Source organism: Acipenser ruthenus, chromosome 19 (genome assembly GCF_902713425.1).
Source record: "Acipenser ruthenus chromosome 19, fAciRut3.2 maternal haplotype, whole genome shotgun sequence".
Classification (NCBI taxonomy): Eukaryota; Metazoa; Chordata; class Actinopteri; order Acipenseriformes; family Acipenseridae; genus Acipenser; species Acipenser ruthenus.
The window spans coordinates 1,957,432-1,972,920 of NC_081207.1; the positions used below are offsets into that span (position 1 = coordinate 1,957,432).

Genomic DNA, 15,489 nt, shown 5'->3' on the forward strand with positions numbered 1-15,489 from the left:
GGTTTCTAGCTGGCTGGGTTCAGGTGACCAGACTGTCTGAAGCCCTTTATGATTCTCAGACATCTTTCATATTCCACGCTTTGTTAGGTGCGCTCTCTGCTCACACAAAAGATGCGATCGTCAGAATACAATTCATTGCAAGTCTATTATGACTGATGCATGTTTTTTTTTTGAAAGCTGTAGCCTTTTAAACCTAATATTAAAATTAATAAAAAGCTTGTAAACCCGAGGAAGCCATACAAAATGTAGTGAGTGTATTTGAAAACCTTATCATCTCTGTAACGTCCAAGTATGTAGACAATATACTATATTTATGTAGCAAAACAATGGAAAAGACAGGAAACACACATTTAATTGCATACGTGGATGTGTTAGCTTTTGAGGATTGCTAGCAATATATATATATATATATATATATATATATATATATATATATATATATATATATATATATATATATATATATATATATTGCGTGTCATAATTATCCACTAACAGGCATTGCAGGGTTAATCATTTGTGTTATTTTCACTTCCCTCCCAATCATTGTATAGTTACCAGTTTGTAGTTACCAGAATCTGTGACTCCCTGCACAGGGACAGTGGCTAAGAGAGGATAATGTTACTGTAGCTTGTGAAAGTTGCTTGAAAAAACATGATCAAAGTAAGACTCCATGTGCATAAAAATATATGCAGATTAATCAGTATTATAAATAAATTATTAAATAGAACTCAATGGTTTTTACTGCTTCACTTATGATACAGGGCTGTGTGTTTAGATTTGTTTTTTGGAGGCAAATGCAAAAGCAATACTGATGGATCATGTACGGTATGTGCGACGAGGATTATGGATGTATTCGCTACCAGCCAGTTAATTTAACAGATTATGTAACTGTATGGTTCAGGATTGTGGCTTTCCTTACAATAAAGAGTCAATAAAGTGGCTTCTGAAAAATCCACGTCAGCCACACTGTTACATTCTCTGTATTAGGAACTGGAGATCCAGCGATGGTACCGGAGAAGTTTGACTTCGTGTTTTTTTGTTTGTATTTTTTAAAATGGCTTATTTGCGAAGGGGTGTTGTGTCCTTGCTGGCTTGTCAGTTTTACACAATAGTCTTTTGCCTAACAAGCTGTGCTGACTGATTCAAGATTTCAAGACATTGGCTCATTGAAATCTAACAAATCTTCAGTGCTGGAAATTCCAACGCTCTGACTGGACAAGTGACGATTTGGGGGGCCATGAAGCTCATACATGAATGGAGCAAATCTCTATGAAAACACTTCATGGTACGTTTGAATCTGGAGTTGAAAGAATTACCCAGCAGGCCTTGCAGAAGCGGTTGTTAAACATGACCTCTAAACAAGTTTGAGCCAGGAAGAGGTTCTTTCATAAGGAAGCATTCAGCATGTGCAAAGCATTCAAGGGACGGTAAGATATATTAATGTGCTAGAGGTACAGCATTTGAGTGTGCAACACTTAATAAATGAAGATTCAATATTTATTTTCTGATTTACTTGATGTGCACGTGCTTAAATTTGAAAAGTACCAAAAGGAAACAGAAAATACAGACCACACATTTGAGAGAAGAAACTGTAAAGAGTTTATTATTAAACACAAAGTACAGACATGAAGAGGGCCTGGGCTGCAAAGTCTTTGCATTCAACACAAACTAAAATGGTCTTTTATGTACCCTTCTCGCTGATGCAGTCTAGTGGTGTTGCCAGAAGTACAATGGTAATCTTTCCACTGTAAGATCGTACAAAAATAATTCTAAAGGTAAACAGCTTCACATGCTATCTATGGATTTTTCTTCCCCTCTGAGTTGAGTTATATTGCTCTAACATGGAATTCAAACTGTTCTCTTATATCGGAATCAGCATTGCCTGAGCCTGCAGAATCCTAGTTTCCAGCTCCTTCCTGATTCCAAATAAATTCCACAATGCAGTGACCTTTCAGCTCTGCTGACTCCTATAGTAATAGTATGATGAGGGCGGGGCCAGCAGTTAAAGTGATCACGTGACTTCTTTGTAATCAGGAAGTTCTCAGAATAAGTCGTGACTAGGGTTTTACAGTCGGATCCAGAGAATAATGATTCTAAGAACTCCATCAGAAAGTTTGCAATTCCAATAAAAAGAGGTAAGGGGAAGGTGGGGGAAAAAAATCAAATAAAAAATTACATTTTTATTTCAGCCTCTAAAAGGGTCCAAAATGAAAGTCAGAGACTGCTAGACTGGACAGCCCTGAAGTTCTGGGTCTCTCCAAGCCATTTGTAAAAGACTAAAGTTTGCTTTGATGATACATCTCTTACACTGAATTACAAGGCACTTGAACAGACTCAGAATCAGAGTTATATGCTTTATACGAGGCAGGGCTATCGGGATCACACTCGCCCTGCATCTAGTCCCAGGTTTCAGAGCGACCCTCAATTAGCTGTATTATTTACTTGATCAGGACGCAGGGGTGTGTGCAATCAGACCCCGGTTAAATTATTTGTACCCTCCTCATTATGGCTTGAACAACTCCAAACAATAACCCTATAGACTTCAATCTGATTTAGTAGATTTAGCAGCGGTCTGATTATGAAATCCCGGACTGGGGGCAGGGCTAGCGTGGGTTTCACAAACACAGTAATGCTAACTCATTCTGGCTTGATCCCCTGTTCAGATCGTCTTGAGGCAGGAGACAATTCCCTGATGGAATTAGTTTGCCCAGATTTGCATCACAATCATCACCTTCCGGTTTCTGAAAACAGCATCAACAAGAAAATGTAACTACAGATTTCTGAAGATCTTACCACCCCAAGAAGTTAGACACTACAGCCCTGCATTAGACATCACTCCTGGGACGCAAAGCAAACGAGCAGAGCAATAGCAAGTCACCAACAAGAAGTCAAACACTTGCATAAACAAGCACTGGTATAATGCCTAGTTAAAACATTCGAATTCTCCCAGCTGCCCTAAGTTACTTCGTTTTTTACGGTCATCAGAACTCACATCAATTCAGTTTCTATGAATATTGCATTCTTTGTTTTTTTTTTCAACTTTTAAAACTAGAAACTCAAACAATTGACTGTTAAGCAGTAAACAAGGGATGGTTTTCAGTCATTCCTCCAGAATGCACAACACCGGTCAAGCAGACATGCATGCACACGCGCATGCACACACGCACGCACACGTGTGATAAAACCCAATAATGATGCAATGCAGTGACATATCAATGCCGTGTTTATAAAAGGGGAGCAAATCTCTCTCAGGTCTCTATGTTAAACAAAAAAAAACAAACAAAAAAAAAACACTGCAAAATCATTTCGCTGCTGTCCTTTGTGACCTGAAGGCCTCACGATCTAAAGATGACTTTTCATTGTAATGTTTGAACCCTTCCTATGATATGAATCGTGATGATGAGCCATGCAAAGCAGAATTGTAGATGCCACTTAAAAATGTACTGCATGAGTACCAACAAGCTGAAAGCATGTCTCTCTGTACAATATCTGAGATTATATATTATAGATTTAATTTATATATATATATATATATATATATATATATATATATATATATATATATATATATTGTGTCTCTTAAAATACACTGTCAGTATTTGTATTGGAAAAATACTGTAAAAAATGACCAATATAATTGCTTTGTATAAACATTAAATCTCTCTTTTATAATATCTATTTGTATTTTTTTTGGTCTATAGTAAACAAATTGATTGACAAGTCGATTAGATTACCCACAGTATAGGACAACACCAGCCCACATATTTATATATTAATATGTCTTTTTACATTCATCTCACAACCAGCAACCAAAAGAAGGCAAACACATAGCCACAAATTCAAAAGTTCTACTTATAAACCATGCTTGAAAAATGTAGAACTCACGGAGATCAGACTTAACCCAACTGTGGAAAGAAACCATGCTAAAATAATCATTATTATAATAATAACAATAATAATAATAATAATAATAATAATAATAATAATAATCATAATAATAATAACAACAACAACGTGCTCCTACTCGTGAGCTATTTGTTCAAAGTCTGTTTTTATGAATAAAATAAAGTGTGATATTTATGAAACTGTTTTTTACTGCTTGTAATCAATACTCCAGAACATCAGACTTTATTCATAACAAGTCACTCTTTGAAATAATCCAGGCATTAAAGTGAAAGCCCTAAAATACAAAATGAACACAATAACTCATTAAATCAAGCAGATTTGTTTTAAAAGTTGCACCAGTGAAAGAAAAGGTTCTCAAACTGCAGGTTCCAAAGTCCCCACCCCTCTGCGCACTGATGCTGAGCACAATCACCTCAAACACTTGCACGCTACGTGTGCCTAGGGGGGAGACAAAGTCTTTACCTTTTGTGTCCACAAGTAATATCCAGACTGCATGCCTTAGATTACAATGGGGTTATTGCTTGAGTTATAAACAGTGCCGAAACACTCTTGTGTTTTCTATTAATAGCAATCATATATATATACTGTATATATATATATATACACACACACACACACACCGAGATGTTAGGAAGAGCTACCTCTTCACCTGACACAAACAAGCACGCACAGACAGGTAAATAAGGATCTTATTATGTAGCTAGTGTTAAAACTCACAGCATGTATAGAAGCATGTTAGGACAAGAGACAAATAATCACCCGCTGAAAGTAAAATACAACAAAAAGCGAGCTAGAAATGATAATCTTGCACTCTCTAAATCACTGGAACCCCAAAGGTCTTGTGCACTTAACATTGGTAGGGAGGCGTTTTAAACAAGGAGGTGTATCCTTAAGAATAATGGGCACAGACCAGAAAGAACAGATCAGGAATGGGAAATGGAAAAAATTGCTACCGACGGTTCTCAGTTCAGGTAAAAACAAAAAAAAACAAAAACAAAACCCTGGCATCCTTTCAGGATACAAGAGTGGTGAAAGTGCTGAAAAAAAAAAACCAAAACGGGACATTGAATTGTTCTTCTTGTGTTGAAGTGCCAGACGATGGGTTTGTTTTGGGGTGGCGCTACTGTTTGTCCTTGAAGCCACTGCTTACATGGGGCAGTGCCTGGCCTCGTATTTGGACAGGACGTTCTCACATGGGGCCGTGCCTGGCCTCGTATTTGGACAGGACGTTCTTGCAGCGGCCCAGCTCTTTCCTCAGCTCTGCCACCTCCTGCCGCAGCGCGGAGTTCTCCTTCTCCAGGAAGCCGGCGCGGATGGCAATCTGGTTCTCCTTCAGTCGCCGGGCGTCGCGCGACCTCTTCGCCGCCATGTTGTTCTTTCTGCGCCTTGCCCAGTATTTGTCGTCCTGCTCGAAAGTTGCAAAAGAACAGGGTACCGAGTTATATTTCATAGGGTTAATTACTGTAAATAAGGGTACAGAGTTATATTTCATAGGGTTAATTACTGTAAAGAAGGGTACAGAGTTATAGTTCATAGAGTTAATTACTGTAAATAAGCCAGGCTTATGAAAATATAAGTAGATTCCAAATAGTAGCGTACCTAGAGTGTGGGGTCTACAGACCCTGTCTCACAGCTACTAAACTATATACCCGTTTTCTGTGTACTTCCTGTGCTGTAGGTCACATGATCTGGTTGCTGTGAGATCAATGGAGTTTTTAAAATCAGGTCACATTTGAGTATTATTATACTACTAGTATTTTAAGAAACGAAGGAACAAGAAAGGAAAGCATTCTGATAAAGAGGTTCAGGATTGTCTGAATGTGTACAGTGTTGTGCTGTGTGGATCAAATGCTTGCTACTGCATATATAATTATTATTATTATTTGTTTATTTAGCAGACACCTTTATCCAAGGCGACTTACAGAGATTAGGGTGTGTGAACTATGCATCAGCTGCAGAGTCACTTACAATTACGTCTCACCTGAAAGATGGAGCACAAGGAGGTTAAGTGACTTGCTCAGGGTCACACAATGAGTCAGTGGCTGAGGTGGGATTTGAACCAGGGACCTCTTGGTTATAAGCCCTTTTCTTTAACCACTGGACCACACAGCCTCCTATATTATAATATTAAAACTTACCTGCCACCTTGTTTAGAATTTTGACAGCTAAAAACCTAAACAAGAAGCAATCCCTAAAATAAGCATAACCCAAATCAGTTTCTTTTTCTCATGCAATTCCATTGAGTAAAACCAGCTTCAGGCAATTCATTACCGATGAACCCGCCATGTAGCCATTCTTATTTAACCTGATTGGAATGGCAAATCCTTTAATCCCACCCTAAAAGAAACGTGGTCGGGGATTGCAGAATCACATGGCAACGCAGAGATGATTGGCTAAGATTAATCTTCTTACCCTGCCCCCGCAACCTGCCGGCCAATGGGACAACATGTGAAGTGGGGTCACGCACTCTAAGCAGGACCAAGGGCAGCTGAAGTGATTATGAAGAGAATTAATTCATACTTCTGAGAGCAGGCGCTTTTGAGCCCAACATGTGAGGGCAGATTGCAGTATTGATAGGCACCTTTATATCTACAGGAGATCCAGTGGCCTTAACAATCATACAGTAGGTTGGCATTGTAAAGCCCAGAGAGGTATGGTAAAGTCTATCAAAAAACAAACCATAGTAAACTAACCCTTATTACAGTTTCCCAGAGTAAAAACATAGCAAAGTGTAATAAGGCACAGTGCCAGCATGGTAAAGCACAGGTAGGCATTGTAAGGTATGGTAAAGCAAACCATGGTAAATCGATGGTGAATGCATAGTATAACCATGGGAAAAGCATAGGGACACTGATTTGGCCGTGGTTTACTATTCGCTTGCAGCAGGAATATTATTTGTACAACAGATCACAGTTTCCCCGTGATTGTAGCGAAGAGGGAGGCTTGTCAGTTGTGTAACTGAAATGTAAACTGATGCCGCTTTTCCACTCTTTACAATGGAGCGTGCCACCGGACCAAGGAGATATCATCTGTCTCCGTGATCACCTGTCTAACTCTCTACCTGTGTGTGTGGGGAGGTTACAGCAGTGCTTTCCAAGGCTCACAAATACATTTTCCTACCAATAGCCAAGAACCGGCGATAATGTTTCTTAGACAAGACAACTAAAAGTAACCCATGTTCTTGTGTTCAGCAATGCTACAAAGTACGGTGTCGTGAAGAGTTTCTTCATGCGACTCATGGAGGGGGGGCAAAGTGGAATTATTATTACATTCCAACTGCAATGTGAAAATTCTCAAGCACCATCTTTCTTTGTTTGCTTGTTTTTTTTCCCGCCCGCCCGCCCTCTCTCTCAAACCATGAAAAAAAAAAAAAAAAGAAAAGAAACCAGCTCCAAATTACCTTCATCTCGTCAGAAATGAAGATCTTGCGCGCCTTTTTGATCATGGGCTGCGGTTTGAGCTCCTCATCTGAGAACTTGCGCTTGCGTGGGTCGAACACCTCCTGTCCCGGGACGCTGGACAGGGCCAGGTCCGCGGGGTCTGGCTCGTAGCCCACGGGCACCTGAATGCTGTCGGGGTCAATTGGGCTGGGAGTGTTGCGAGCCGAGGGCAGGACTGTGGAGACAGCAGAAAGAAAGGCTTTGGTAATATTACATGGTGCTGATCAGGCATTTGCATCATTGATCCTTTAGGGGGATCACAAGTGTAAACAGCACTGCACTTTCCCCCCAAAAACTGTACTACAGTGCCGCCTGCAGGGCCCTGGAAGGTGATTTAAGGTAGTAAGGCAAATGCATGTTTCGACCCTCTAAAGCCTTGACTTGATCTGATGCAATCTGCAAATATGGTCAAATAAAGCATAATGTGGTAATACCGCCTTAAATCATGGAGCTCAGTTTCCCCTCGGAGTGAGATCTGATCCAGGGATGACGACACCTTGAATACCCAGCGAGTATCCCCCCATCACCATGTCAATAAAACATGAAGGAAGTCGGGCTTGCACAGTGTGAGAACGTTCAGGTACAATTACTGTTCAACAGCCTTCAAAGAACGCTGAAATATTCACAAAGGCATTCCCATTCGTCTCTCTCACTGAAAGTTTCTGTTCGTATTTCTAAATGTATAAACCCAGTTGAGCTGCACAAGTTTGTGCCACATGCATTCTTTTCACACAGGCCCCTCGGGGGATTTGGCCCAGATTAGGGCAAGCTTCTTCATGCTCTGCACAGTTACCCAGCCCTGCTGCTTTGGGAACACGTCCTGGCCGGGTGCCAGAGAGAAACACAAACAACACACGAGGCTGCCAGGCTAGAACTGGAGTGAAGTCTCCGGGCTCAGGATCACACAACACTTCTACAAAGCAGCCTGCTAAACCCCAGATTATATCTACAGAGAAAATACATCCCAAAGAAAGCGTTTCAATCCTGCAGCCATGCCGTGCTTGACATGCTATTTAGTGGAAGGCAGATCTCTAGCCAGCAGTCTGCTCAGTGCTCGGGTCTCGTCTCGATAAAGGCACACAAATGATGGCCTGTGGGTTTTGCATTGTTACCTGCATAATACATTTAATGCATATGTTTAAAAGTTATTACAGTGTTGACTTCATCTGCTATTTACAGTAAAAAGGCACATTTACGCTATTATGGTGTGCTGTTTCAATTGTGCCACATTAGTCTTAATTGGCTATATTGTTCAATTAGAGAACCATGCAAGTGGCTGAAAGCTCAGACTTGCAATTAAAAAGTTACAATGGAACTACAGCATTGTAAAAAAACGTGTCTTGCCAGATCCAGTACTTAAAGCTTTACTTGTTGTGTAACAGAGAAAGATTAAAAAGAGAAGGTTTTTGTTTTTTTTGGATTTTTTTTTACAATCTGCATAAATGAGAATGTTAAGCCAAAACGTCTGATTTGTCAGGTTCATAAACAGTACACTGGCAGAAAAAAACCTGAGATGAGAGAGAAAAATACCTGAGAGTACAAACTTCCACCAACTTTTCTTTTAAATACTAAAACCCTCAAGTTCTTCTAGGGGAAAACGGGGGAGGGAAAAGAGTGTGAGAGGGGAAACAAAATCGAAGCTGCAACTCGCTGGAATTCATCATGTTGTGCCAAAATCCTGCTGTCGGTTTAGATTTGATATACGAGCTTTGAGCCTGAGCCTGGTTCCCAGCGCTGTACAGAACATGCCCGGTGTGACATTCGACTGCTTCTTACTGCAGCAACGCAAACATTCAATATGGATTTCTACTGCTGGGTCTGGCAAGGAGCCCGGCTGTTTCCAATCCAGTGCGTTGATTTGCTGCCTCTGAGCCGTCGGGGTCAATCGCAGTCCCAGCTATTTATACATCGTCATGGAAAGGAGGCAGATGGGTTATGGACCTCTCAGCATGCAACTAAACCTGATTTTTAAACCTCACTCGCTACTTTTACATACGCAAAATAAATCATTTCCATGTAATTAGAAACCAATGCTTTTGATCTCCTCCTCCAACCCCTTCTCAATTCATGCAGCTAACCCAACAATTAATCAAACTTTACTGCATCTTTAAATCGCGTTACAAAATGCATTTGGTTCCCTGTACAGTATGCCGCTGTTTGGTTAAGTCTGCACAGAATTATTGAAGTTTTCTCACTTATGACTGGAGGTTTGATCTGAGGGGTTGTTAATAATAATAATAATATTCAGCCTGTGGGGTACTCATTGAAATAGCCTTTAAATAAGCTACTGCTGAAGTCTACCAGAACATAAAAATGACACATATTATACTGCAGGGCTTTTTTTGTGCATTAATCCCTTTCTCATCCTTGCATTAAACTAGAATTTGTGAATATTGCATGTCTTGCAGTACGATGTATACTTATCAATACATGAGTACCAGTGTGCTTTAACTGCCTGGGGTCCTGCTATTAACAGTGCTTGACAAGAGCACCCTGCAATAGGATACTCTTGAGGGTAGGCATGGGAGATTCAGAATCCTTGAGGATTAAATGCACTACGTTTGTTCCAATGCGAGAGCTGCTGGAAGGAGGAGGTATATTCTATGGATCAGGTCTCATGCCATGCTCAGCTGCTGGTTAGAGCACACGGCACCACCATGTGTCCGTCATGTGGTCCTGCACGCTGTGGAAGGAGGGAATGGATGAGACTCACACTCACCCAAAAAAACAAGACACAGGCAGGAAATCCCAATAGTAATCCAGCTTTGAAGGGTTCAAAGAAAGGATTAGCCCCTTCTCCAACAGCACAAATGAGTAATATTATTAACTGTTTCTTTTAGTGGAATGGGCTGCTCTGCTCACACTGTGTTTGACAGGATTCTGTTTCTCATTTAAAAGGCAAGGTGCAATGGTGGATTGTCTCAGATATGTTAACCAGCATGGTTGTCATCAATGCGCAAGTTTGTAATGTTGTTGTTTTTTTTTAACAGAAGTAAATGCATGAAGTTTAAAGTGGTTTTGTACATCAGGATCATTTCGTTTTGTGATTATTAATACATGTTTTGAGGTTGGTGGGGCCAACGGGTATGGAAGTTTTTATGCATTTGGTGTTTTTTTTTCGGAATCAGGAAGCACAACATGGATCACACAAGAAAATCCAGCAACAGAACCAAATTACTGGAAACATTGTTAAAAAAAAATCCAAAAACTTAAGAAGGGAAACATAAAAAGGCCAGTACACTGACTCCATGCATTTTTAAACTGGTCAAATACTTGGCCTAATTGACTAACTGTACACACTTCCATAGCTATAAAGCACTGCCAGGATAAATTGAAGGTCGTGCAATGTGTAAACAGCCACTCGTGTGGAGGTGTGGTGCACACGGACAGCTTACTGTTATTAAGCATGACACAGGAACATTGCATCCCTTAAATCAGCCAGGCTGTGCTTGCTCAGCTAACTTTAACTTTACACAACCTACTTGTTCCATTCCTTTAAAAAGAAAAGAAGGGCGTGGTGCATGGGAAACAAATAAACAAACAGGTTTCTCCTTGATTCTGCAAACAAATAAAAAATAAATATATATATATATATATATATATATATATATATATATATATATATATATATATATATAGTATATAAATCCTGATGTATATTCAAATAACACTCAGCTGACAAAGTAGGCCAAGCACAAATGCAGCCGCTAATTCCAGCCACATGTACTCAGGCAGGAGGTAAAGTTCAGAAATGGCAGGACATGTTTGTGCTGTGTTCCTGGAAGACGAGCACGCATTGCATTACCCACACTCTCATTATCGCAGTGTAATCAAACTGAAGGGTATGCTGATGGCAGGCAACCAGCGCCTCAGATTCCTATCACTCTTTGGCTGAGGCGTGGAAACAATCAGACCGGGGCTCCTTGAAGAAGCCTCGCTGAAATTCAACAGCTGATTGAAGTCCAACACTTGTGATCTTTCAAGCTGGACTGGAAAACTGTCAGTTCCCACACAAACCATGGCACTGCAGTGCTGTTGTGATTAGTGACTTGCAGGAGTCGTTTATGGGTCCAGTTTGTAGGAAATGTTTGTGATGCAGCTCCTTGTTTATTTGTGTCCAATTACTCAATCATAACACCTGATTTCTACACCTTTAATGAAAGGTGTGTCTGTTACACGATATACATAGACACACACAGACAAAGGTATGTTAAACATACCGAAACGTTACAAAGTTGGCTCTTTTGAAAAGTAATTTTTTGGATGCACACAAAAGGTTTAATTGATTAAAATATATATATTTATATTTCAGGGCGTTTTGGACAAAAGCCCTTTCTAGGTTGAAGATAAACCCCGTAAATATATTTTTTAACAGCTGCACTTTGTTATCAAGAGTACCTCGCTGGGCAGCTCAGACTTTTCATTGGGGGGGGGGGGGTCATAATTTTGCACCTTCTAAAAAGACCCTGTCCAAAAATAGAAACTTCCTCACAGTCAATATCACAATAAATGTAAATACAGAATTATACACAGGGGCTCAGTTCATTCAAGGGTGTATGATTAGTAATTCAATCAGATCTCATCATATCATATTCCACTTTAGCTCATGCCAGCAACTGAAATAGCTTTTTACATGAAAACTGGTGATCTTGATTAGAAGGCCTGATATAATCCAGACACGTAGCGTAGCTAATGTGGAAAATCTAGCAAGAGCAACTGTTACATGTGCAAAGGCCACTACTTAGGATAGGACGGGTCCCAATTTAAACGTGTTTCTAATGTATTTAATTATCTTGAGCATATAGTTGAGGCACAGTGAAGGTAAGAAGAAGTTTGTACAGCTCATTTTGCAACTTAATTACAACTTAATTTAAAAAGTAATTTACACTTTGGAGTTTTGCAATTCAGCCCCCTAGCATTGACATGAGAACTAAACTAAAATGTGGAGGCTCATTCCCAATAGAAATGTGTTTTTTCTTTTGAGCTAGTGCTTTGCAGCAGGGGTTTGGAAGCTGGGCTGGTTACCTGCTCTGCCTGGGCTGTGCATGCAGTTCTGGTTGCTCATGGCCTGGTGAATGGAAGTGGACTCCTGATTGCTGAGGTCCATGACGGAGGGGGTGGGAGGGGGTGCGGGCGCCAGTGGCAGGGCAGGCTGCTGCTGCTGGTGCTGGTTGTGCTGGCTGGGGCCGGATGGGATCCCGTTTTCCGACAGAAACTCCTCAAGGTCCATGTATTCCAGTTGAAAGCAGTCCCCATCGTAAGGCAGGGTCTTGTCCCACAGCGTGGGACCCAAGAAAGCAGACTGTGGCACATTGCTGCCAGAACCGTCGTCGTCCAATTTCTCCTCCTTCTCCTTCTCCTTCTCCTTCCCAAAACCTGCAACAAAATAACAACCATGTTATAACACAGCAAACCCCTTCCAGCCAGGTCTGGACACAGACTGGAGCACCATTAACACATTGAGTGCTATTGTCCTCATTGGGGACTGGTTACTTTGTCATTTTTTTTGAGCATTTTCACCTAGCATCATCTCCCAGTTATTTTAATTTTCTCTTTAACTGTATTGTTATTATAACTTACTCTGATTTCGTTAACCACAAAAGTTAAAGTTAAAACGTCATGGTTCAAATTACATAAATGCAGTGTGTGTTTCTGATTTTTGCTAAGAAATGTATTTGGTACTTAATGGGTTAACTCCGCTCTCTGTCTTAAACCCAAGCATATCACACAGTCAGTGGCCATAAAAGCTGGATTTCATAGAGATAGATAGATAGATAGATAGATAGATAGATAGATGGGATTTCATGGGAAATACTGGGAACAGTATACAACAGGGCATTCCGGTTCATTTTAAGTGTCCCGTCTTTAATTTATTTAACCCAGTGCAGTAGGTTATATTTTCATAGCAAACGTTAACACAATTTGCATTACAGAAGCCGATAAATACTTTAGATCAGTGGAGAATACAGAGACCAAATACCAGGGAAAGACAGTAATAAAAAAAGTTATAATAATCGGTTTCGAGTGTGGTGAAGTGCTATTGGCTGGAATTCAGAACTCTTAACTGCGTGACAGCGAAGCAGAATGTTCTAAACAACATCACAACACAAGACGGAAGTTCTGAACAAATAAAACGCGTGCAAATGAAAGTCATTTGATACAGACATTAATCCTTACCCACCCTTCAAGTGATAATTTAACTAGGGGGTGTTGCACACCTGTTCTTTCTAATGCTGACATGTTTACTTATTATTATTTTGAAGTGTATTCCAAAATCAAATTTGTATCTTCATTTTCTACGTCATACCAGCATCCCAGTAATAATAATTGCAATGTATTTCGAAGCGCGCCAGGTACTGTACGCACCACCTACTGCTCCTAATACACCACCAAATACAGTTAAATTCTACAACTGCAAACAGCATTTGGTATTACGATTAGATGCAGCAGTATACAGCTGTCAAGGATTAATGCAAATTAGGTGGCATTATTAGTTTGCTTTATTTTTTTCCGTTGCATTTTTTTTAAGCAGTCTATAGTTATTGGAAAACGTACCTTCTTCGTGGTGCAGGGACAGTTTGAGAGGATTCTCCAGCAACGACTTCAGAACCCCATGCGTCAGAGGTATGAAAGCTGGGTTTACAGAGGTCGGTCTCGGCATTTTCTCCATTTCGTGTAGGGAACAGAAGAAAAAAATCTTCTTAAAAAATATATATATTATATGTATATAGTTTTTTTAAGTATATATATATATGCACCTATATATGAAAATAAAAACCCTTAAAAAACCCTGGACAGGTATTCAGTATGCTGAATAATTAACCCAGAAAACCCCTGTAGCTCACCCACCAAATATATGTTTACAACAATACATTCACACAGGTTAAACCCGACTGCAAGACTGAGCCACAGCTCAGAGGATTCACAATCCATGTGCAGACCCTGACAGCGCTGACGTCAAACTGTGGAACCGCCCACAAGAGAGGAGAAAAGGAGGGAGGGGAGAGAAGGCAGCGTCGGAGCTAAAGCTTTAGTTTCACGTCACCTTACTGTTTTACCTACAGCATTATTATCAATATCTTATTTGCAAAATATTGTGTCCATAAGTGTTGGTGGATAAAAAACTTTTTTTTTTGCTCTTTTTTAGTTCTGATTGCAATTGAACGTGTGTAAAACCAGCCCTGTAATCACTTAATTCTACTCTCAAGCCATGCATTTCGCCGGTCTGTTATTTTTTATAAAAACATTGCAATGTACACTAGCCCTTTACATGCACTACAGATGAGCCTTATTTTTAAGCACGAGCCTTCCCATGTGGTGATGACGATGACAGTGCATCGTGCGATTGACCTGAGCTATGCAACACAGGTAACTCGCGGGGCTTTGTTTTATCACCCTGAGCTTGGTGACTTCATTTTATATAATCATGCCAGGGTTCCAAAATCGAGCCCCAGTGGCGTTAGCACTAGAGACAGGCAGGTGATGTGAAGGCAGAGGGAATGGATTAACAGATCAACAGAAAACTGATCCTCGCTCAGCTCAGGCGCACCTGCCTGGTTGCTGGTTTTGGTGTCAGGTTTGTATCATTGCTTGGGTGCTACAAACATGCGCCGTGCATCATTCGAGCGTTCACTGTCTGTTGCATCTCCCACCCTCGTTGGGTGTAACAAATATTGCTCAATCCGCGAAACAAATGATCAGCGGCGCCGCCGGCCGGGAGAATGATATAACTGTATCACGCAGTCTGCACGGATACAGTAGAACGCTTCGGGAATGGCAGGTGACGTCAGGAGGCGGGCCTGACCTACTTTTAACCAATTGCAGTAGCAAAACAGTAACGCTCAAATGTCTTATCCCTGGCCTTGTCACATTGGACTTCATGTGTTCCTGTTGGGAAAGGAAAACACAAGAAAGTGCAGGCTACATACATGTAAATATATAAATATATATATAATTTGTTTATTTAGCAGACACCTTTATCCAAGGTGACTTACAGAGACTAGGGTGTGTAAACTATGCATCAGCTGCAGAGTCACTTACAACTACGTCTCACCCGAAAGACAGAGCACAAGGAGGTTAAGTGACTTGCTCAGGGTCACACAATGAGTCAGTGGCTGAGGTGGGATTTGAACGGGGGACC

General features: G+C 40.6%; 1 protein-coding gene across 2 annotated transcripts; it reads right to left on the reverse strand.

Annotated features, from left to right (window-relative positions):
* Nucleotides 1-1,578: 1,578 nt before the first annotated feature.
* Nucleotides 1,579-14,438, reverse strand: LOC117424184 (hepatic leukemia factor-like). Of its 2 annotated transcripts, none has more exons than XM_034040315.3 (4): nucleotides 13,905-14,438; nucleotides 12,375-12,725; nucleotides 7,310-7,524; nucleotides 1,579-5,317 (listed from the first exon to the last, which is right to left on the reverse strand). In XM_034040315.3, exons 1-4 carry the CDS (start codon nucleotides 14,017-14,019, stop codon nucleotides 5,099-5,101), a joined length of 900 nt encoding a protein of 299 aa, XP_033896206.1. In that variant the 5' UTR covers nucleotides 14,020-14,438; the 3' UTR covers nucleotides 1,579-5,098. The 2 variants fall into 2 exon arrangements, with proteins under 2 accessions (XP_033896206.1, XP_033896207.1); XM_034040316.3 differs by having other exon boundaries at nucleotides 1,579-5,314; nucleotides 13,905-14,437.
* Between the last annotated feature and the right edge of the window lie 1,051 nt (nucleotides 14,439-15,489).